Below are 20,783 nucleotides of genomic sequence, written 5' to 3' on the forward strand. Positions count from 1 at the left end.
GTTTCCTGGCATTTTTTTTTTTTTTTAATTGTTTTTGCACTTTTTTCCTGGACATAATGAAAGAAGAGAACGCTGTACAAGCCTGACGAGGTCAATAAAAGTGAAAGCAAAGCAATGCTGCTGCTGCTGCTGCTGCTGAATATCTCACAGCATAAAAGAGACCATGCTGGAAGACTCTTCATTGTATTTTAGAATTTTTTGAAATGACTAATGTTTTTTTTTTTTCTGCACCAAAACATCAGCCACATGGCTCGCACAGAGAAAACGGGATGGCATCGCACAGCGTCCGTCGGCCAGCCAGCTGGAGCGCCAAGTGAATGTAGTCGACTGCGTGCAGGCGCAAACGGGCGCTCAAAGAGTTGCCTGTTGTTACTTGATGACTTGAATTTGTTCCATGCTGTTTGTCTCTTCATGTCCGACGTATCTCCAGCTTGTGTCTTGTAGAATCCAATCCAAGAAAAATGACAAAAATAATGCATGACCTAGTCTTTGCTCGTGTTTTCGGGTGGCGGCAGGCTGAGCCTTCACCGTCTTTGTTCCTCACTTTGGCTGTTTTTTGTTTGTTTGTTTTCTTGTTGTTGTCGTCGTCGTGCCCGTTGAGCTCATGGTCGGGTTCCGCTTGTTTATTTTTTTTTTTAATGAACTTCAGAGCCTGCCAAGGCTTTTGAGGGGACGATCACATGCATTGCCTTGACATCTTCGAGATTCGTTCTCAGGTCTCGGAGATTGTCCCAAAATAGGGGTTTGACAAATCCGTATTTTTGACAATTGAGCAAACATTTCTGTATATAGAAGGCTGCAAGTATGTAGGAATAAAACACTCACACGTTGACCCAAAGTGGATTGTATTTTAGAAATATATTATTTTATTCATTTAAAAAAGAAAATGGGCCAAAAAGAGGTACAAGACAAAAACAAATATTTGTATAGTTTTCTTTGAATGCCTACGAAGTACAGATGTATTGTTTGTAAATAATGTACATAACTTGGAGAAAAAGGAGTATTATGTGCATGTAAAGTACGAAGGGGGGAGGGGGACACAACAAAGCAGTAGTGGCTACACTCTGTCAAAGCAAAACAATTTCACTATTGGACGATTTGATTTTGATTGTTTGAAAAAAGAATGAACATTTTGCTAAAGCATGTGATTACTGCCACATGAGAAGTCAAGCAAAACAATCTGTAGCGTTAGGAAACAAAATCACCGTTCCTATTTGTTCTTTGGATTCATGTTGGACTTCCCCGAATCCTTTGCCAACGGTGCCGAGGAGCGTCAATGCTTCAGAGCTTCGGAAAGCGTCCTTTTGCAAGGCAGGCAAACGTGCTGGCGGGACAGGACAGCACAGGACAGTCTCAAAGTCAACATCACAGCTGACCGATCACAAGAACCAGAACAAAGGGCATCATATTGAAGAAGAAAGCATGACATCACTCTTTATCCGAATTTCATTTTGGTCGTCTTTACAAGACAAATGTGAGGAGTTGTTGGGTGGCGTTTTGCAACATTGTCAATGGCAGCCTTGGCCAAGCAGGTTCTTGCGTCTCCGGCCGTAAGGATTGTAGCGTCTTCCAAAGTCAGTCATCTTCTTTTTATTGTTACAAAATGGCACCTGGGAGCGGGAGCCGATGCCATCCGAATATAATACAACTTGATTTCTCTCTCTTCCTCTCTCTCTCCTCCCGTTCTGGGGTCGCGTGATGCATTCACAAAACTCGGAAACAACACAACTCAGCAAAGCATCAACGTCACCACAAGACATTTAAACCAATTTGTTACAGTATTCGCGCAGGGTTGCTCTGCATCGACCGATGACATTTTCCGCCTTCAGTATTTCCTTCTTGATCAAGGCTGCCAAGTCCAAAGTTAACTTTTGTTGTTTTTTTTCGGGGGGTTTAGTCCATGTCACTATTTCAAGCTGAGACACGTGTAGCATACTGTGCATGGCTGCGTTTCTTTCTCAAGGTGCTTCTTTTATTGGATCCCTAATTGAATTTTCCAACTTGACACTCAACTTGTGCAAAACTACAATCAATCGGCGCAAGGGGGGGGGGCTTTGTTTGTAAATCAGCTGATTGTGTTTTCCATTTGGCAGAATGGATGTTCCTTTGTTGGACTTTGCCCTAATTGTCGTTCCGTCCGTGTTTATGTCGAAAGTGCCTATTCACCGGCGGTCAGGTCACACGCGTGGAAAAATGTCCGTTTGATTGACGGACAGATGGCCATCGTTGCCTTCCACTGGCCATCGAGTAGCTTCTAATAGGAAAGACTGCAGCTTGTCAACATGTCACCTCTTCTTTTCTTACTTCTGTTGTTCGTTGGTTCTTTTGGTTCGTTGTGCTTGGCCCCGCTTCGTCGCTTGCTCCCATTTGGAAACGCCACTACTGGAGTTTGTTGCAACGCATATTCACCCTCAGGTGTGCGGGTGGAATGCTCAAAGGAGGGGGGGTTGTTACGCTTGCATGGGTAAAATAGTTACCTGGGTGATAGAAGTGCACCTGACGCATGCTTTCTTTCCTAGAATCCGTAGTCGGACAAACGTGCCAGCGACAGGTGAGCGCGCACGCGCTCGAGAAGCAGTTTGAATAAACGCTCGCTCCTCATGTTTTTTATGGCAAAGCACGAGGACTTTTTTTCAGGCGGATTTTTGTCCCTCTCTCTTGAAATGACATTTCCATCGCTTTCGATCGAGTCTGTGTGCTTCAAATTTGAATATGAAACGATACACAAGGCGTGGTCACGTCCATGTCGAACATTAGCGTTGCTGGGCTCTTTCGTCTCCCTTCTGTGTTGTCTCAGGGTGCCAAGCAGAGGACGATGAATTGGAATCATCAAGTATGCATGTTACTTTTTTTATTTTATTTTTTTTGCAACGCAACGTTGGCTCGTCAAATGGGGCCCAACATTGTGCCACTGGAGAATGCGCCTTAATTTCCTCCTCCTCTTTTTTGCCACCGCCCGCGCCAAAGAGAGAGAGAGAGGTTCAGTCCAGGCACAAATAGTCTCACGACATCTTCCACTCGTCAACACAGAGCAATACGTTCAAAAGACTGTCGTTGACGGCGAGAATTGAAATGGCACCGTATACCCAACTGCACGTTTTCATCCATTTCCAATGGAGAAGAGAAAAAAAAAGGGCCGACTTTGTTGGAAAGCTTCGCGTCCTCCACACTTTGCATGTGATGAACTAGTGTTAGATCGACTTTCCTCTCCTCTATAGCGCTCTTTCTCTGTCTTGCCCTCTTACAATTTGTGACTTTTCTCCTGCCCTCAAATGTTCCAGCTCCCCTCACTTCTCCTAATGTGTTTCGGGTTTTTTGTTTGGTTTTTTATTTTGCTTTTTTCCCCCCCCTTCTCTTTCCCTTATCTTGTTGGTAGCTTTTATTTTTTGTAACTGTGCATGTACAAGCGTCACTGACTCGATGGATATGTTTAAAAAAAACTTAAAAAAGTGATTTCAGCTGCTGAAGCCATGCAAAACATTTTGAAATGCCCTAAAATATGGAAGATGTTTTCTGAATGCTTTATATTCTTTCTGCTGTAAAATAATAAAAGATGGACAGAAGGAAAAAAAAAATGTTGGGAGAATGTGCGAAAGCGTTGCTCATCTTTCCTCCTCGAGTGATGTTATCCTTCGAAGCGAGTTTGCACCTTGAGGCCGCCATTTTGCGGCCGTCCACATTTTATACGTTCTGTCACGTGTCGGACATACAATGACGTTTCGCAGAAGAATCAAGATTTATTTGTATTTTTTTGTAAATTTGCGATGCTATCAATGTGTGAGCTGTTGTCTGGTGCCGCTCATGTTGCCACTTTTAGATATTTGCCGCAACATTCTGCAGTCCAGGAGGTTACACGCGTCAACTTTGAGAAGACAAAGCATCCTTAAGTTGTTGGGCCGCGCATACGTGGCTTTTTTTCTTTTTTTTCTTCAGTTTTCAGGCTTGCGGGTTTCGACTGAGCCCGCCTTTTGGATGTCGGCCTGCAGTCGGGACGCTTGAGTGGGATGTTGCCGATGCCTTCAGATGAGATGCAACAATCAGCCGTCATGCTCGCAGATGCTCGTGCTGTTCGTTTGCGGCCCTCAATGTTTCAAAATTTCAACAGTCCACACTTGACAAATCTTCAATTACTGAAAATCAAATGGGTGCAAAGGATGAAACTTTCATTGGTGGCAAAGCACGTGTTTGTTGATGGAGCAGGCTGAGCAACATTTGGATGTGGCTGCAAAGTGGAAAGAAGTGTTCCTAAACCTCCGCATGATTTCCAAATGCCAAAATGTGCGAGACCTCGCCATCTGTAAGCCGGCCGACATTTGCAGTCAATTGAAAAAACCTCTTGGAAAGGCCCCGTATTGCTTTGTGGCCCTGCTGTGGGGCAAGGCTCCATTTTTGCACGTCAATAAACTCCACTTGATTATCTGGAGCAGCAAATGCTAAGAGTCACAAAAGCGTTCTGATTGGTTTGAAAGCTGCAGGCAGCAAATTGAAAAGTCTCATTCCGCATCTCCGTGCGTTACTTGTGTATTCACCAGAAAAGTGATGTCAGTGTTCACTCTCATGTATCGTAATGTGAACTTTGGGGCGACAATGAGTAACGTTTCATTTCAGGTTTGAAAGGCCAGACAGGCCATTAAGAGCTGCTGTGTATCATAAAAAGCTATTAAGATTTAGATTCTGTACTAGTCCGGGCCAGGGCTTTATTCCACTTCGGAAAATAAATGTTGACTGCCTGCACTTGACATCAATTTCGTTGTACAATGACAAAACATTAGTTGCAGAAGTTTATTTGTATCGCACATTTTATGTACAAGACAATTCAAAGTGCTTTGTGTAAAACAAAAGCATTACAAAAAGAGCAACAAAATATTAAGACATTGCTGGGCGATTTCGTGGCTGTACTGTGTGCTGAAATAATGCTACATTCAAGAACAATCGGGAAATTCCATACATCCTTCACCTCGACCAAAAAAAAAAACAAAACCGTAGCCGCAAACTAGTTTTTTTTGTAAACTGTGGACGTTGATTGTGAATCGACTGAGGGCGAAAGATATCGTAACGGTTGAAGTGACGAATACTCTTCGGCAGGCAGAACTCAAGTTTTGATATCCCGAAAACACATGAACGCGGCGGCCGATACCCGCCCACACACACGCACACGCGCACACGCGCACACACGCTCTCGTCGTTGTGAGTCCACGTCGGCTTCAAGTTTCAATGTCCACCAAGCTTTTGTTTCATTTGAACGACTACAGTCGTGCGCGTCTCCTCCAATTCTCACGGCGAGTTCTCGCATTCACGTTGGCTTCTTTTTGGCACCGTTGATTTGAAAGACGACGAAGACAAAAAAGTTGTCTTCGTGCAACTGGTTGTCATGTTTGCTCCTTGCTGAAAACGTCGCCAGGAAAAAGGTCAGTTTCGAACTGTCGCGTGTTATGTCCGAGTGACAAAATGTGCTGCTGCGTGCAACATGGCAATTCGCAATACACGTCACGCGAATCAGTTGAATACTTTTGCATGAGTCACAGACACCTCATTGAAAAGATGACATGTTGCTGCTGTGCTGACGCCCATCAATGTCGTCTTCTTGTCACTCGCCTACGTCGTGTCGTGTCGTGTTGTTAGGTACGTTGTTCCTTGATGCAGTGATGGCAAAGTGATGGCAGAGCTCCAGATTGACCAGTCCAACCTTCCCCGTGTGCAGGAAGGTGAGAAAACACACACACACACACACACACACACACATTGTTTGATTAAAAGCTTTGTGTTTTTGTGGCATGGACGCGCTCTTGGCATTAGACTGTCTTGTCACAAATCTTCCCGAAAAGTCGAAGGTGTTGCGGCTTAACTTCAACTCTGGTTGTTTTTCACTCTGACTGGCCCAGTGTCCCGATACGTTTGTCCATATTGATTTCCGCTTTACCTTCTTGAGTTTTAAAGTACAAACGTGAAGAAAAGGTCATCAAGGTGATCCAATGACAAAAACATTTACGACCCGATGGTGACCAACAGCGTCACATCCTCCAGAGACACAAACCGGAAGGTGCCAAATCTCAACTGTAGAAGCATTTTGCATTCAAGATGAAAGGTCTTCAAGAGTTCTCTTGCCAATAGACACGACTTTATGATGTGCTTTGGTGAAAAGCAATAAAATATCAATATTTACCGGATGTTTTTTGGAACAAAATGAATTTAAAGCAGAAATGTAGCGTTTAATAGGAAGCTTCCTTCTCTGAACTCCCAACAACCTAAACGCACGCATTAATCCAAGTGTGTGCGTGTGCGAGTGAGACAACATTTTCCAGGGAGTCGCTGGTTGACTCGGTTTTTGGCTCGTCCTCACTAAGGGCAGCCTCGGACGTAGCAAAGACCGATGATTCAGCGCTCGACCCCCGTCTGGCCGCACAAAGGACCCACTGTGCGCTCGCTTTCACGCTTTATCGGGCAGCGTCTGTACAATAACTCAGTGGCTGGAAACTCCTTGCAAAGATGAGAAATGTACTGTTGTGACGCACCGTTTGGCTCGGGGGTGTTTCCTCAAGAGTCGTGGGTGTCTTGTGTCCAACTTTGGAGCCAACTTTGTTTTCATGCTCACTTCCTGTTTTGGGTCTCGTCTTGCTGCTCCTGATATTGCTCTCCATGTGCCGAGGCAACGCGGCTCCCTCTGGAATTTCCCTCTGAGCCCTCCATTCCTCATTCCTCATTTCCCTCTCCGAACTCTCCAGCCAAGAATACAGTTGACCCTTTTTTTTTTCTTCTTGTTGTTGTTAAGTGCCACGTTTTCCAGAACAGGTGCTTGCCATCAAGCCAGAAAAATTTAAAGCTAGATGGACTCTTTGTGCTGAAGTAGAAGAACAGGCCAGTGAGGGGGGGGGACCGCTTATTTTGGCTGAAAATACGACCCATGTCTCTGCTTTGGCCCGAGTTCTTTGTTTGGTAGCTGCAGTCGCGGCTGCTGCTGCTTTGCAAGCGTTTGGGAAAAGGAAGGAAAGATTGCCATTTGGGCTGAACGATTGATCGTCTGGGAATGAAATTGTGATTTTTGAGATTGTCAAAGCTGCGGTTTGTGCCCCACATTCGCAAAGCAGGTGCCACGAACCAGCGCGTGATGATTTAAAAAAAAGAAAAAGTTGCGCCGTCATCCGTAGTACCGGAAATCATTCATTTCGCCACGACTTGAATGCTAGCCACCAAGCTATCTTGTGTGATAGTAATTCCGACTTTATTTGTGCTATATGCAAGTCCGTACACAGCGGCAGCAACGAGCAAATCATCTCCCCCATGGTGACCAATAAAAAAGTAGCGTTTTAAACCAGGAGACTAACGAGGAGTGGCTAAGTGTGCTAATTATGAAAGATTCGACCCAAATGGGTGCTTAGGTGTGCAGCAAACCTTTCGCCAAAGTCTGGCTAGAACCGCGTCACGGCGGAGAGCCGGCAGCTATGAACAGAAATGGTGTATTTCATTCAATACGTATCGACATCTAAAATAAGACGATGGCTAAATTTGCAATTTAGCAGACGCACCCAAACCGGAACACGTACGGTAAATGGATGACGACGAGGTTGGATGTCTATTAAATATTTATAACCTCATCAATAATATTTGCACTATTTTACACCGCTGGCTTTTGAGATCGGCACGATAAAAGGCCTCAAAATGATCATTTTTAATCAATTTAGCTTTTCTAAGGAACAATGATTTTATTGACATCATGATATACACAATTACACAAAAATCCCAAATTATACTTGCCCGAAAGTAGTTTTTAAAAAAACTGCCCCCCTCAAAAAAAAACTCTTGCGTGTGCTTGCGTTATTACAGTAACAGCTTTTAATGTTTTGAATACTATGTTGGCATTTTGGGTAATATTTGTAAATGTCACTTGACCTTGTGAATACAATGGCAAATGAAATCGAAATCGCAATATCTGTCAGGAAAATGGCAATCCAGTTGGCGGTGCATGCGTCTTGTGGTTGGCCTTGTTGGACTGACCGAAAACAAGAAAACGCTCTCCAGCTAGAATTGCAGCAAGTGCATGTGTGTTTTTTTTTTTTTTTTTTTTTAACTCTTGGGCCTGAATTCCTCGTACGGTGTCCCTCCAAACCTGTTGAGCATACACCGCCTGATTGTCCCTCCCCCGGGCTGGCGAGTTGAACCGTAGTGAGGGAAGAGTTTGGAAAAACGAGTTCACCAGCAATTCTTGACACACCCTCGCAGTGCTCATGGAGAGGAGGACTTCCATTTCCTTCCCTCCGTTGCTGCTGCCGTTGCTGTCGCTATTGCGCAACGATCCGTCGGGCAAAAGCGATCGAAGTCTCGGTGGCCAATTGACAAAGCCAAGCGAGCGTTGTTGACTGGAAACTGTCGGTGGCCTAACGGCGCACCCGACACGGCACCGGCGTCGTTCCCTCGCTGCCCGTCTCATCTTTGGATTTGTCGTCAACTGTCGCTATGTCTGAGCGGACTGAAGCCAAGACCTAATCCCGGCTCACCGACGGACTGAAAGCATACGGCCGCTCGGAAATCCATTTAGCGAACCGGCTCTGACGGCCCGCAACAGGTGTAAGTGACGACGCATGTCTGTTTTGGAATGGGTTCATTACTCTTTGAGTCGACGGCCAGCGCAAGGGCTCGTTTGTCGTGTCAACGGACTTTTGTCCATCATGTGTGACTGTCGATCTCCCCGCGCAGCCTTTTCCAATTTGAGGAATTAAAGCATTGCTTCCCTTCATGTGAACTCCGAACAGCCTCAGAGGTGCTTCCCTGTTTGCAGCCCAAATCGGACCGATGCTGTCTGCTTTGACGTCTTTTCCGCTTATTGTGTGAGCAGGTTGTTGCAGTGGCACCACAATGGAGCTTCTACATCACTTGGTGCGTTACTTTGGTGGGACGACGACAAAGTCTGGTTGCTCTGTTTGGGTTTCGTATCATTTTGTGACGTGGCTTTTTATTTTGGTGATGAACAGACGAACGGCAACTGAATGTAAATAAAGACAATTCACAACATTGACGGCTAAAGAATAACAGTCGAGGCTGTTTTTACTTTTTTTTTTTACAGTTGTGCTCTTCAGTTGCACAAAATTGACAAACTCAAACGATGTGTCTGTGGAAAAAAAATTGTTCTTTCAAGCCCAAATTCTTTTTAAAAAAGATGCTTCTTACTGAAATCCTCCATCGAAAGGTCTGCCACAGATAAAATAAAATAAAAGAAAATTTGGCAACTTTCTCACTGTCAACATGTTTGATTACATTGTATGATAAATGCAAATGTGATGGCAAAATGCTGTCAAATATTGTCAATATCCATCGCATTTGCTGCAAATGGTCTTTTGAGTGCTTGGATGCAAGCAGAGCGGGAGGGAGGCTGCTGAAGGGATTAAGGTCGACCCAACGACAGGTGCTTGAATTCAGGCGAGTGAGAAAATGCTTGTATTTATTTGAAACTGACGCATAAATTGGCACCCTCTTTTTATTTATTTATTTTTTTAATGTTAATGCAGTTCGGAACATTGCGTGTGCTCAAATGCAGTCGTCCCCAGCCACCGGCTGCTCGCGGATTTTTTTCTCTCTTATCCTGACACCGTAATTTAGACAGACAACCATACTCAACGAACATGCCGCCTCCGCAATGGCTAACTTCAAAATAAAGCCAAACAAATACAAAAATGTCGGTATTGATGCCAATGCAATTGCCTTCGACAACTTTTACTTTGAAGTTGCCCCGCGTGGTGGTATAACGGCTTCCTTGATTTCCGTTTCTACCTCTCGGTTTCCTTTATTCCAGTGGTTCTCAAATAGTGTGTTACCCCGGGATAGTGATGGGCAAATGAAGCTTTTATGAAGCGCTCAACCATTTGAAGCAATCGGTTCAAAATGGTTTGAAGTGATAATGACATCTGGTGGCGAAAAAATAGAACTGCAGTCATATACTGTAGTCTCCAGTGTAGAGCCTTTTGGGCAGTAAAACATTGGCATCTATACACACACGGAAACAATAATTGGATACCTAATTCTTTAGACTAAAATATGTTATTGCCCGAAGATAGCTGGGATAGGCTCCAGCACCGCCCCCCCCGCGACCCGCGTGAGGAGAAGCGGTACAGAAGATGGATGGATAGTCAAATTCATTTTATGAATTTTATTAAACCTTAATATACGATCGTATGCACGTCTACTTGTCTAGCTTCAAAACATGTATATAAATATATCGAGTTATTTTTAGGTTACTATGTAAAATTGTGACTCGAGCTAATTCTACTTTAAAACCATACATTTAATTATTTGTATACCTGACTATACTTACGTTCAATGAATACACCTAATTTGAAAACTAAAAGCTGCCGAGAAGTACTAACGCTCATCGTATTAGAGCGTTGAGGTCGCCGCACGCCTCGCACACACCGTTGGAGACTGACAAGGTTTACTCGAGTTCATTTAGAGAACGAAACGAAACCGTTATTGTTTCGGACATCACAGGTCACGTGTTTTCTCCTGACTGAACGGAGCAATTTTATTTCCGGCTTTGAAGCGTGCGCCGGAGCTTCGGTTTCAGAGTGCCCATCAGTACCCTGGGAAACATGCTGTGTTTTTCCGCCATAGTACGGCTGAACAACGTATGGTTTTGGAACCAAAGTTGCAATCTCAGACAACGCACATTTGAGATCGTCAAAGCTGCGCTTTGTGTCCCTAGTTCACGCAGTAAGTCTCGCAGTACTGATTTAAAAAAAAAAAAAAAAAAGCGTTGCCCTGTTGCTCGTTGTCCCGGACGCAATTTCTTTCGCCGCTACTTGAATACTAGCCGCCAAGCTATCTTGCGTCGCAGCAGTACGAGCTTCATTTGTATTCTATCTAAGTCCCTGCACAGCTACAGCAACGAGCTGCGCGATGACAAACGACCCCGCTGACAGGAAGCGTTCTAAAACTGCAGTCACGCCAGCCTCCACTCGTAAAGACAAAGTCAAGCCAGCCGCCACTCTTTATTTTCAAAACCGTGCATTACCATACCAATGGCTAGAATAATTCAAAATGAAGTTTTCGTCATCCCGCAACCACACCAGTGCTGCGGAGCACTAGGTCACCCCAGATATCCAACCAAAGTACTTTCATCAAAATCTGATGTGGTATTTCAAAATAAAAGGCCAAAGAAATATCAAAATTTGACCATTACACCCGATTTCGAAAATTCAGTTTTCGTTTTGGGCACATTACCGTAATGCAGCGTGTTGCGCAGTATTGAAAATAAAGAGTGGCGACTGGCTTGACTTCGTTTTTGCGAGTGGAGGCCGGCCTGACTGCAGTGTTCTAAACGAGTCAGCGAACGAGGCGCGCTAAGCGTGCTAATCGCTAAAGAATTACAGAATAATGAGTGCTTCGACGTACGCTCGACTTTTAACAGAAGTCTGACTCGAACCGCGTTTGGGCGGAGAGCCAGCAGCTATGAACAGAAATGTTGTTTTCCAACCATTACGTATAGAAACATCAAATAAGACGACGGCGACGTGAGCAATTTAGCAAAATGCTCTCAGACCGGAACGCAGAAACGGATGACGGCACCACGACGAAGAGGTCCGACGTCAAACGTATTGCAGCGTCTTTAATTAATTAACAGAATTACATTCGGTTCTCGACTTTTTAGTCTGACAGAAAACGGCCGTAACCGATCAAACACCGGGCAACTCGTTAAATCATTTTCTACGGGTCACTCGCTCTCTCGCTCGCACCTCAGGTCCAGTGAGTCGGAGATGCATTCACAGAAATCGGACACGACATAACACAAATGTCAACACGAGAACAGACAACAGACGACCCGATTCGTTTGAGTATAGTAAATATTTGTCACATCATCAATATTTGCACCACAGAGTTTCGAGATCTTCTCAAAATTATATTTCTTATCAATTTGCTAAGGGACATTTTGTTGACAATCTAACATCAATATCCAATGAACACGTTTGTACAAAATGTAAAAAAAAGTTGCCAGTGACATCAACGCAACTCCCTCCCGAAATGATATTCAGTGGCTCATTTCGGATGCTAACGAAGCGTTACTTCATGACGCCGTCGTCGTATGACACGACACAAGTGTTAGTGGCTACGACTAGCTAGCAGCTAGCTGTTAGCATTAGCAACAAGTGCCAGCGCAACACCGGTTGCCCGTCCGCTAAAGTTCTGGACTTGCCTGAAGCGGTCCGCGGTGGAAAATAGGTTTGGTGGGGGACCACCGTTGTAATGTGCATGTTGGAGGAAACATTGCAACTCTCTTGAGGTTCCTGAAACTGAAATCTTCAGCAGACTTTGAGCTCTGAAATGATGTATGTCCGATCGCCATTTTCATTGAGAATAATTTTAGTTACATGGATGGGCAGCAACTAAAGTTAGTACCTTGTGCTAAGGCCAGGGCAACTGTGGGCTTTGATTTTGTTTATGATTGAATGTATCATGTATAAATATGGCATCATTACGGTGTGCGAGGGGACTCGATGCCAGAGGTCACCCGTGGGTGCTTTGAGTTTTGTTCGTGGTAAGAATTGCTCCGCGGTTAAACTTCCTTTGTGTAAACATCTCTGACCTTTTGACCGCATTTATTCTCACGTGTCATTTTGCTCGGTGGAATTAGCGCTGACTTTTTAAATTGCGCTGTCCCGTTGTTTCAGTGTGCCAAAGTTTTGCTGTGTTGGAAGATGGCGTGTTGGCCCACAGCCTGCAGGAACAGGAAAGTGAGTCGAACGTCAAGCTATGTATAATTCTGTATGGCAACTCCCGTCTCGGTCTGAATGCTCGCTCCCCACCTAGTCGAGCACTACTACACCGCCAACGTTCAGAAGAGCCAGCTGGTGCAGAGTGACATTCGTGTAGCAAAGCAGCTCCAGGATGAGGAGGAGGAGCGGCGGGCCCGGCACAGAACCCTGCTGAGGCAAAAGTCCCGTCAAGTGTAGGTGGCCCACTGCTCAACCGTCATCACCGCCATCCTGTGCTGCTTTCCCACAATCTCGCATATTTGGTTCATTGATGAGTCGCTTGAGACCTTTTCCTTTTGTCGCTGTCCTGCAGCGAGGAACGGGACTTTGAGTATGCTTGTGGCATCCAGGAGGAAATCCGCAGGCGGGCCGACGAGGCTCGGAGGAGGGAACGGGACGACGAGGTGAGAGGATTCATTTGCTATTCAGATTTTGACAGCGTCCTCATTTGCATGAGAGACCAAAAACAGGACTTCGCCGAAGCCACTTGCAGATTGGAAAAATGCTGGATTCTGACTCACAAAATGTCGTCTTCATGTCGAAGGAAGCAGAAACGCAACCAAAAGGCATCAGTCCTGAGAGATAACGTTTCTAAACGGAGAAGAACAAATCTGGCCCTCAACACACAAAAAAAACAGACGGTCACCATCAATCACCTTGTTCCGCTTTGCGTCTACTGTGGCAGTCCCACCTCTTCAAAACAATTTCCTTTACCGTTCTACGTGGCTCATAAAACAATTGCAAATGGTTACACCGCAAAAAAAACAAATTGTTTTGTGGGTAAAAGCTCTCGGAATGGTCGGCGTGCCTGACCCAACATGATGTTTTCCTTTTTGAGAGGTGAAAAAGGCCATTGTACTGTCATTGGTCGTTGACCCGCCAGTTTGGAACCCATGGCTAATCTTTGGGGAGCAGTCAATGCAAATAGCTAGTCTTGAGCTAATATTTGTATCAAATGATGATTAATGCCACTACTTAAGTGATCGGAGGTGTCGTTCAGTCGCTTCCTCCCGGTAGTTGATGCCTTTCATTTCGAAACAGACAGCGTCAGGCTGTGTGGCAGAAAATACCAAATCCCTGTGGCACTCAAGCTGACATAGCAAACGGCTAATTGTCTGCTGATGTTGGCAAAGCTGCTGACGCACATTTGAACTGCCTGACCAAATATGCCGCCCGCGTTAGCTCGTTTTGGTTGTGACGTATGACGCAGATGCTGCTCACGTTGAGCGGGTCATGCAGAGAATTTGTTGAGGCGCTCTAAATAAAGGCCTGAGAGCCTTATCTTATCTCTCAGAGGACGAATTCCCCAGTGACAAGGTACGACTTGTTGAAATGGCCTGTGGACGTCTGAGTTGGGCCAAACAAGATGTGAAAAATGGCTTGTTGTGATTAGATGTAGACACACATGGTGCGCACCAAACAATCACAGCAAAAGTTTTATCGAAGACTTAAAACCTCGGCTACAAAGTCCCCGCCTTTCACGTTGTGTAGTGTTGCCACCTGCTGGATGTCAAGGGAACTACACGACAGCCCAACATTCCCAGTGAACGTTTTTCATCAGGCCAACCAGCTGAAATGAAGCCTTCCTAGTTAGTCTTTGGGGGTTTATGTACGAGCTAATGTGTGTGTGTGTGTGCGTGCGTGTGCGTGTGTGTGTCAAAAGGAAATGGCGAAACAGATGCAGGAAGAAGAAGCGCAGACAATGAGGAGAGCCAGGGAAGATGAGGAGGAGCGCCGCCAAGGTACACTTTGCTTTCTGTTTTGTTTTCCGACTACAATGAGCGGGTCAACAGCGTGGGTTCAGTTCCCACTTGGTGACGGTGTCTATGTCAGCCCTGTGACTGGCTGGCGACCAGTTCAAGGTGTGGCGTGCCGTTCGCAGCTGGGATAGGCTCTAGCACCCTGACTACCGTGAGCCAGATGTTCTGCTCTTCTCTTGATTTGATTTGTTTTTGTCTGCTTTTATGAAGATAATGTTCACTGTCAGATCTGTGTTTATTATTATGGTTGTAATATGAATTGGAACCGTTTTTTTTTTAAACTCCAAAGGACCATGGATTCGATTTTATTTATTTATTAATTTTTTTCGTGCAACTCTTGCATTGATTAATGTGCCGTGTGGCTCGTTCGGAAGCGAGGCCTTCAGTGGAGATTTACCTGACCAATCCCATTGCTGATATATTTAAATGATGTTGGCCGGCACAACTGATGCTGATTGCAGATTGGCGACACTTAGAACCTGCCATCTGATTGGACAAAATCAAAAGCGCAAATCTAACAGACGTTTACTTGAGGCAGCGGAGCCTCTAAAATGAAGACTTAAAGGAAGGCAGTTTCATATAACACATTTCAGAATTTCGATCAGTTCTTCTGATAATGCTTTTAGGCCATCGGCAAAGGACTCGTAAAACCCGTTTGGGTCCCATTTGATTGTCCAGTGTACAGACTTGACAAAAAAAGTCCGATTCAAATGAACGGCTTTCGCACTCAAGCAACACCAACAAGTTTTATGTAGCAGTCACTTTCTGTATCTCGTCAATAATTTGCATGCTATCGCCGACTGCGCGATGTTATTCATATTGTACATCACCTTTGTAAAAATCTGGAAACCTAATTTAGTGCATCATTAACTGCTCTTGTCAATTCGCCGCTAACAGCTTCACGCACCCCCCCTGCTTTTGTGTTTGCATGTTTGGCATAAATAAAGGCCGCTCCAGTGGTTCTGCGTCACCAAACCAGCATACACTCAGCAGACATCATCCAGGCGAAGTGCAGTACTCCCCTACAACCACTAGGTGGCGATATTCTAACTCTCCAAACAGTCCAGATTACAGCCGGCTTCCTCCGCCTTACTACGCTGGCGAGGTAGCCTCCAACAAAATGACACCTGAAGGCCACGCACATTCCCGTAGGCTACTCAGAAGCCAATTAGAAGAGTCGCTGCATGCAGACTCCGTCTTCTTTGATCGGAGAACAAATGAAAGACACAACACAGCGCCTCTCAATCGCAGGTCATCATTACGTCTGCCTCGAGAGAGAGACTGCGGGAGTCGCGACACTCCCAGCAGCTTTGCTGAGGATCTTGATGGCCGGGAGCAGTATTATGAAGATGCTGATCAAGAAAAGAGGACGGACCGGGACTGGGCACGGGGAACGAACCACCCAGTAGAAAACGGGACGCGGATGATGTACCGCGCTCAGAATGGAGCTTCTCGATCATCGGAGGCCGCAGAACGGCCGTTTTGTCGCGGCGAATCTGTTCGGATTCACGACCGCCCGAGACACGGCAGCAGAACATGGAACTACCGAGACAAACGTGTCCACTTTGCGGCGGACGCCGGCAGCTCCGGCAGTCGGCCCGACACCGACACCGGCACGCGCGTGTGGGAGATGCTCGGCCGCGTCCTCAGAGAGCGAGGTGTTCCTGTGAGCTTGGGAGGGAGCGGCGCACCGCTGAGAATCGGCACCCAAAGCCGAGACGGCAGCCATGGTGACGCCCAACCGCATCCGACAGCCTTCCAAAGAGCTGCCTCCGCCAGGCACAGTTTCCACGGCGACATGAGGGAAAGGAGGCGATTATGTCCCAGGGAGAAGAGTGAGGGAGATGACCGAGCATCTGAAGACGGGCGGGTCACCCGAACTGTGGCGCACGACGGAGAGTTTTCTCAGATCACTGGCGGAGGCCGGCACGCGTCCAACGGGCGGAGGGGCGGCAGTAGAAGATGGAGGTGCCCCGACAGGGGGAGCGCCGCCTGCGAGGACACGGCCGAGAGGACCGCCGGCAGGCATCGGCACGAGACCTCGGAAGAACATTTCGGTTCAGACGAGGAGGCGGCAGAGCGGCGCCCTCGGAGAAGCCTCGGCGGCTGGCTCGGGTCAAGACGCCCGGCAGCAGGTATACCGTACGTAACGAGTAGAAGCTCAGCTAAGAGCGACGTGCAGGAGGAGCACTTGGGATCATTTTTCAGATCTCTGTCGAATTCTGTCTCATCTTCTCCAGCCGGTATCACGACACACTTTGGCCCCGGTGGTGCTTTGGGCTTTCCTCCCACGACCGTTTCTATTTTCATTCCTGCCGCCTATTCGTCAGCATGCGTTTCACTTTCTTCCTCAGTCTTGAGTTAGCCAGGAGAAATGGAAAGTTGACATTCTGGCGTGATTTGCTGGCCGCTTTCTTTGATGGCCTTTTGCTCCGCTTTGTGTTTCGTCACTCAATTTTTGTGCTCGGACATTTTGGTTCGTATGTGACGCTGTGAAATGTTTAGGAGCATCACTGCCGCCAAAGAAGAGGCAGACGAGCCTGGACCTGGGAGACCTGCAGCAGGTCCTACATGATGAGGAGATGGCCCGCAAGCTGCAGGAGCAAGAGAAGTTGTTGGCAAGGGTGAGGACATTTAAAAAAAAAAAAAAAAAAAAAAAAGGACTTGCTACTCTTCTTAGCACGAGGACGACCGGAGCAGTCATTTTTACTGTTTTCAAACTTGGATGTGTTTTATTCTGCGTCTATACGTATGGGATTGAAGAATGTAAAAGTCGTTAAGAGTCATAATTACTTGAACAACGGCATGCCAGTCAACTTGATGGCGCTACTTAATCTTACGCATGTTGCGCGGGGACGTTGCCGGCGGTTTTCAAAAGCAAGCAGCTGCTGCATAGAGAAATGCTGATGGTCATCATGATCAAACAAAAACAAACTCATCGCGTAGAGTCGGCATTGGATCCGAGGAGTCTGCGACCTCAGAGACTCCGCTTGCTCAACTCCAGAGTGGCAAAGAGTCCAACCCCTCTGGGGAGGACTGGTACCAGAGCCCGAGCTGCGTGTGGAGCCGAGTCCGACCGTATGTTGGAACTTCTCTGCCTCGCTCGCCATCTCGGGCTCTTTTCCCGCCAGAGAGGTGACACTCCAAGTCCCGAGAGGCCGCTTCTGTAGCCTTTGGCTGGCGTCCAGCTCTCCATGCGCCCGAGCCCTTTGGAATGGCGGCGCTCACTTGATCATTGTTGAGCGCCGCGTGATTTCGGCTTCTTCAACGGAGATTCATTTTCACTGATCAAGAACTTTCAGATTCTCTTTCCTTTTCTGGTCAGACCTCACAACCGCGTAGTCGTTCCCCCGATGGAGACTTTCGGCTGGCGCAGGTGGCCCAGGATGAGGTACGTCAACGCCACATGACATTGTTGCCACTTTTGCTGTGGACTCCAACGTTGCTTTGGTTTCCCTCTAGGAAATCGCTCGCTATATGCAAAAGCAAGAAATCAAGACAAATGGCATCTCCCGCCAATCGGAGCGAGAGCACCGAGCCTCGATGAGTCAGCACGACCGGAGAACGCCGCGAGACAAACAGGTGGGAGACATTTTGTGTTCGGTTGCCGTCGGTTCTTCATTTTGAGCGAGCTTGTTTTTCGACATTCGTTGGCTTTCAGTTGGAAAGGTGAATTTGAGACCAAACTTCACAAGTCCAGCTTTTTGTTCATGCTCTTTGTATTTATTTATGTATGATAGTCAACGCTTGACGGATTTAACGGTCGACGGCAGTGAGCGACTTTTGGTCTCTTTTTTTTTGTCAGGTACCGAGAGAGAGGCTGGACTCGGAGGGGCTCCCCTGCCCCGCTGAGGACGGCTTTCCCGAGAACCGGCCGCCCGGTCCCGTCGCCATAACAACGTACTCGCCCAAGCCCAAACATATCCTGTCTCCGTTTTGAGCGCGTGTCATTCGCTGACCTGCAAGTGTTGACTTTGCAGACAATCGCAACAGGTCAGGAACATTGCGGAGGAACTGGACCCAACCTTCCAGGCCAAGAGGCAAGGAGCAGACATCCTCCAGATGGGCCAAAGCGGTAGCGTCACCGCCAACGAGCAGAGCACGCTTGCTTTTGCCTTTTCCTCCAACGCGGGCGGCCCTCGTCAGCCGCTCCCCGACCTGCACCACTTTGTCGAGGAGCCCACCTTCATCCCGCCCACCAAGCGTCAAAAGGACAAAGCCGGACCCACCAAATCCAAAGAAAAGAAGGACAATTGTAAGCAACAATAACGTTTTTGCATTATTGGCTCGAGCGGACTGGCTTTTCTTTTTTTACACTAAATATGACACGCAAGTTGTTGCCAATCTTTTTGTAAACTGCAAACGTGATGAGCTTCGGAACCCCGCCGGCACTTTAGACCGGAAAGGTTGCCAGCCGGCATCCGCTTTGTATGTATTGTTCCTGCCAACTATGAAATGAAATTGTTCAAGAGAATCCTGACATGCATTCTAGTCTTGCTAGAGTTTTTTTTTAAATGATGGATCATCACCATATTGTCCGATAAAGCATGTAGAGTTGCGCCTTGAGATACGAGTTAGCGTCGTCTTTACGTCGATGACACGCTCGTAACTCAACGCACTCGCATCTCCGATCATCGTTGGCCAATCAAATGAATGCAAATGACGTTGATCTGTTCCAGCCCCCCCCACAAAGAAGGAAACATCGACGTAAGATGCATTTTAATGAGGAACAATTGCGCTGCATAACATACAAGCTAATTATTAACGGAGTTTTTAAAGAAATACAATTAAAAAAGAAATACGAGCAAGCTGAATGAGAGTTGTTTGTGTGGTGAGAAATTTTTATGAATTCCACGGGATACAAAAAGTATCTTTTGTTTTACAAGAGACGTGAGTTTGCTGACTAATGCCGCCATCATCGACGGTATTTGCTACGATTGGCTGCTGTGACTGTTTTAAGTTTAGTTTGTCTCTTAACTTGAACTGAGGATCACAATTTAAAGAGTTTGACGTAGGGCTGGGCAATAAACCCAAAATTTACCGTCACCGAAATTTATGACAATGACCAACATCATTTTGCCCATGTCGTTAAATTTGGTGTTTAAAAAAAAAAAAGAAGTCTTTTCTGTCTGCGGCAATGTTCATGCCCCTTTAAGACGGCTACAATGCGTCTAGTCACGTGACTCCGCCCATCTGAACGCTAGTTGGAAACCCGAACCCTAGCTGGAAACCCTAACAACATGGATCCGTTTGAGCCTGACTGTGCATTACATAGACAACAAGTGGCAACTGCGCACCCGAGTACACGAGATGGCACATTTTCCCGATTATTCACACTTGTTTATTTGGCTTATATTGACAGTTTTTTTCATTTTATTTAGCATTTTTGTATTTGGCATTATTTATATAGTTTACATGAGACCACACCAATCTTACAGCATCTTGGCGCAATCTATTTGCAGAAAAAGATTTTACGAGAGGCACCTTTTCTCTCCTGTTTTTTGTGACATTGTTCAAGTCATGCAAAGCAAGCTATTTGGAATGTTTCTACAAATGATTTTTGTACTTTTATTTTTCTTTGAAAGTCACGTGTACTAGTTGGTCAATAAAAAAAGCAGTTAATATTCATTTCCTGCATTTATTTTGATTTTGGTCCACGGGAGGAATTTATCGTGCATTTATCGTTATCGAGGTAAAATTGCTCAATTTATCGCGATATTGATTTTATGTCACCCAGACCTAGTTTGAAGCCACGCATTACTATTTCTTTGGCCTTTTATTTTAAAATGCCACGTCAGATTTGAATGAAAGGGGTTTGGTTGGATACCTGGGGCGATCTAGTGTTCCCCAGCACTGGTCTGGTGGCGGGATAACAAAAACTGAATTTTTAATTCTTTTTTCAAATCAGTTGTAATGTCAGCCATTGATGCACAGTTGCCATTACTTTCTCTTTCTATCTCAATTCAGAACATTTCTTGGCGCAATTCTGAGACAGTTTGCATTCCCCTGTGTGAACAGAGAAGCTTAATAACATGATTTTAAATCCAAACCACTGACGTGCATACGTGAGTTTGTGAGCTTTTATTTTGAAGTTGGCCAACAACAAGCGCTTTCGGCGCCTTACCGTAATGCACCGTGATGCGCAGTATTAAAAAGAACAGCGGCGGCTGGCTTGACTTCATCTTTGCATGTGGAGGCTGGCCTGACACAGTCATAGATGGACTATTAAAAAAACATGCTGCAAAATGAAAAACTGTGGAATAAAAATGATCTGCTTCGTTGTTTC

At 46.0% G+C, this 20,783-nt stretch overlaps 1 protein-coding gene across 1 annotated transcript; it reads left to right on the forward strand.

Moving 5' to 3' along the window:
* The first annotated feature begins 5,121 nt into the window (after nt 1–5,121).
* On the forward strand, nt 5,122–20,144 carry ccdc187 (coiled-coil domain containing 187). The gene is made up of 12 exons (XM_088291368.1): nt 5,122–5,408; nt 5,623–5,705; nt 12,654–12,716; nt 12,793–12,931; nt 13,051–13,141; nt 14,401–14,479; nt 15,445–16,632; nt 17,003–17,121; nt 17,823–17,888; nt 17,960–18,079; nt 18,303–18,397; nt 18,478–20,144. The coding sequence occupies exons 2-12, from the start codon at nt 5,657–5,659 to the stop codon at nt 18,764–18,766; spliced, it is 2,298 nt and encodes a 765-aa protein (XP_088147494.1). The 5' UTR covers nt 5,122–5,408; nt 5,623–5,656; the 3' UTR covers nt 18,767–20,144.
* Nucleotides 20,145–20,783: the final 639 nt, after the last annotated feature.

The sequence above is a fragment of the Idiotropiscis lumnitzeri genome, chromosome 3 (assembly GCF_059441095.1).
Source record: "Idiotropiscis lumnitzeri isolate Australia: NSW breed Sydney's pygmy pipehorse chromosome 3, RoL_Ilum_1.0, whole genome shotgun sequence".
NCBI classification, from domain to species: Eukaryota; Metazoa; Chordata; class Actinopteri; order Syngnathiformes; family Syngnathidae; genus Idiotropiscis; species Idiotropiscis lumnitzeri.

Bases quoted from the DNA above. Each gene is read 5' to 3' on its own strand.
- ccdc187 (XM_088291368.1), top strand. From the start codon at position 5,657: ATGGCAGAGCTCCAGATTGACCAGTCCAACCTTCCCCGTGTGCAGGAA. The intron at 12,717-12,792 runs GTGAGTCGAACG...CTCCCCACCTAG, and splicing joins CAGCCTGCAGGAACAGGAAA to TCGAGCACTACTACACCGCC. The intron at 17,122-17,822 runs GTGAGGACATTT...TTTTCTGGTCAG, and splicing joins AAGAGAAGTTGTTGGCAAGG to ACCTCACAACCGCGTAGTCG.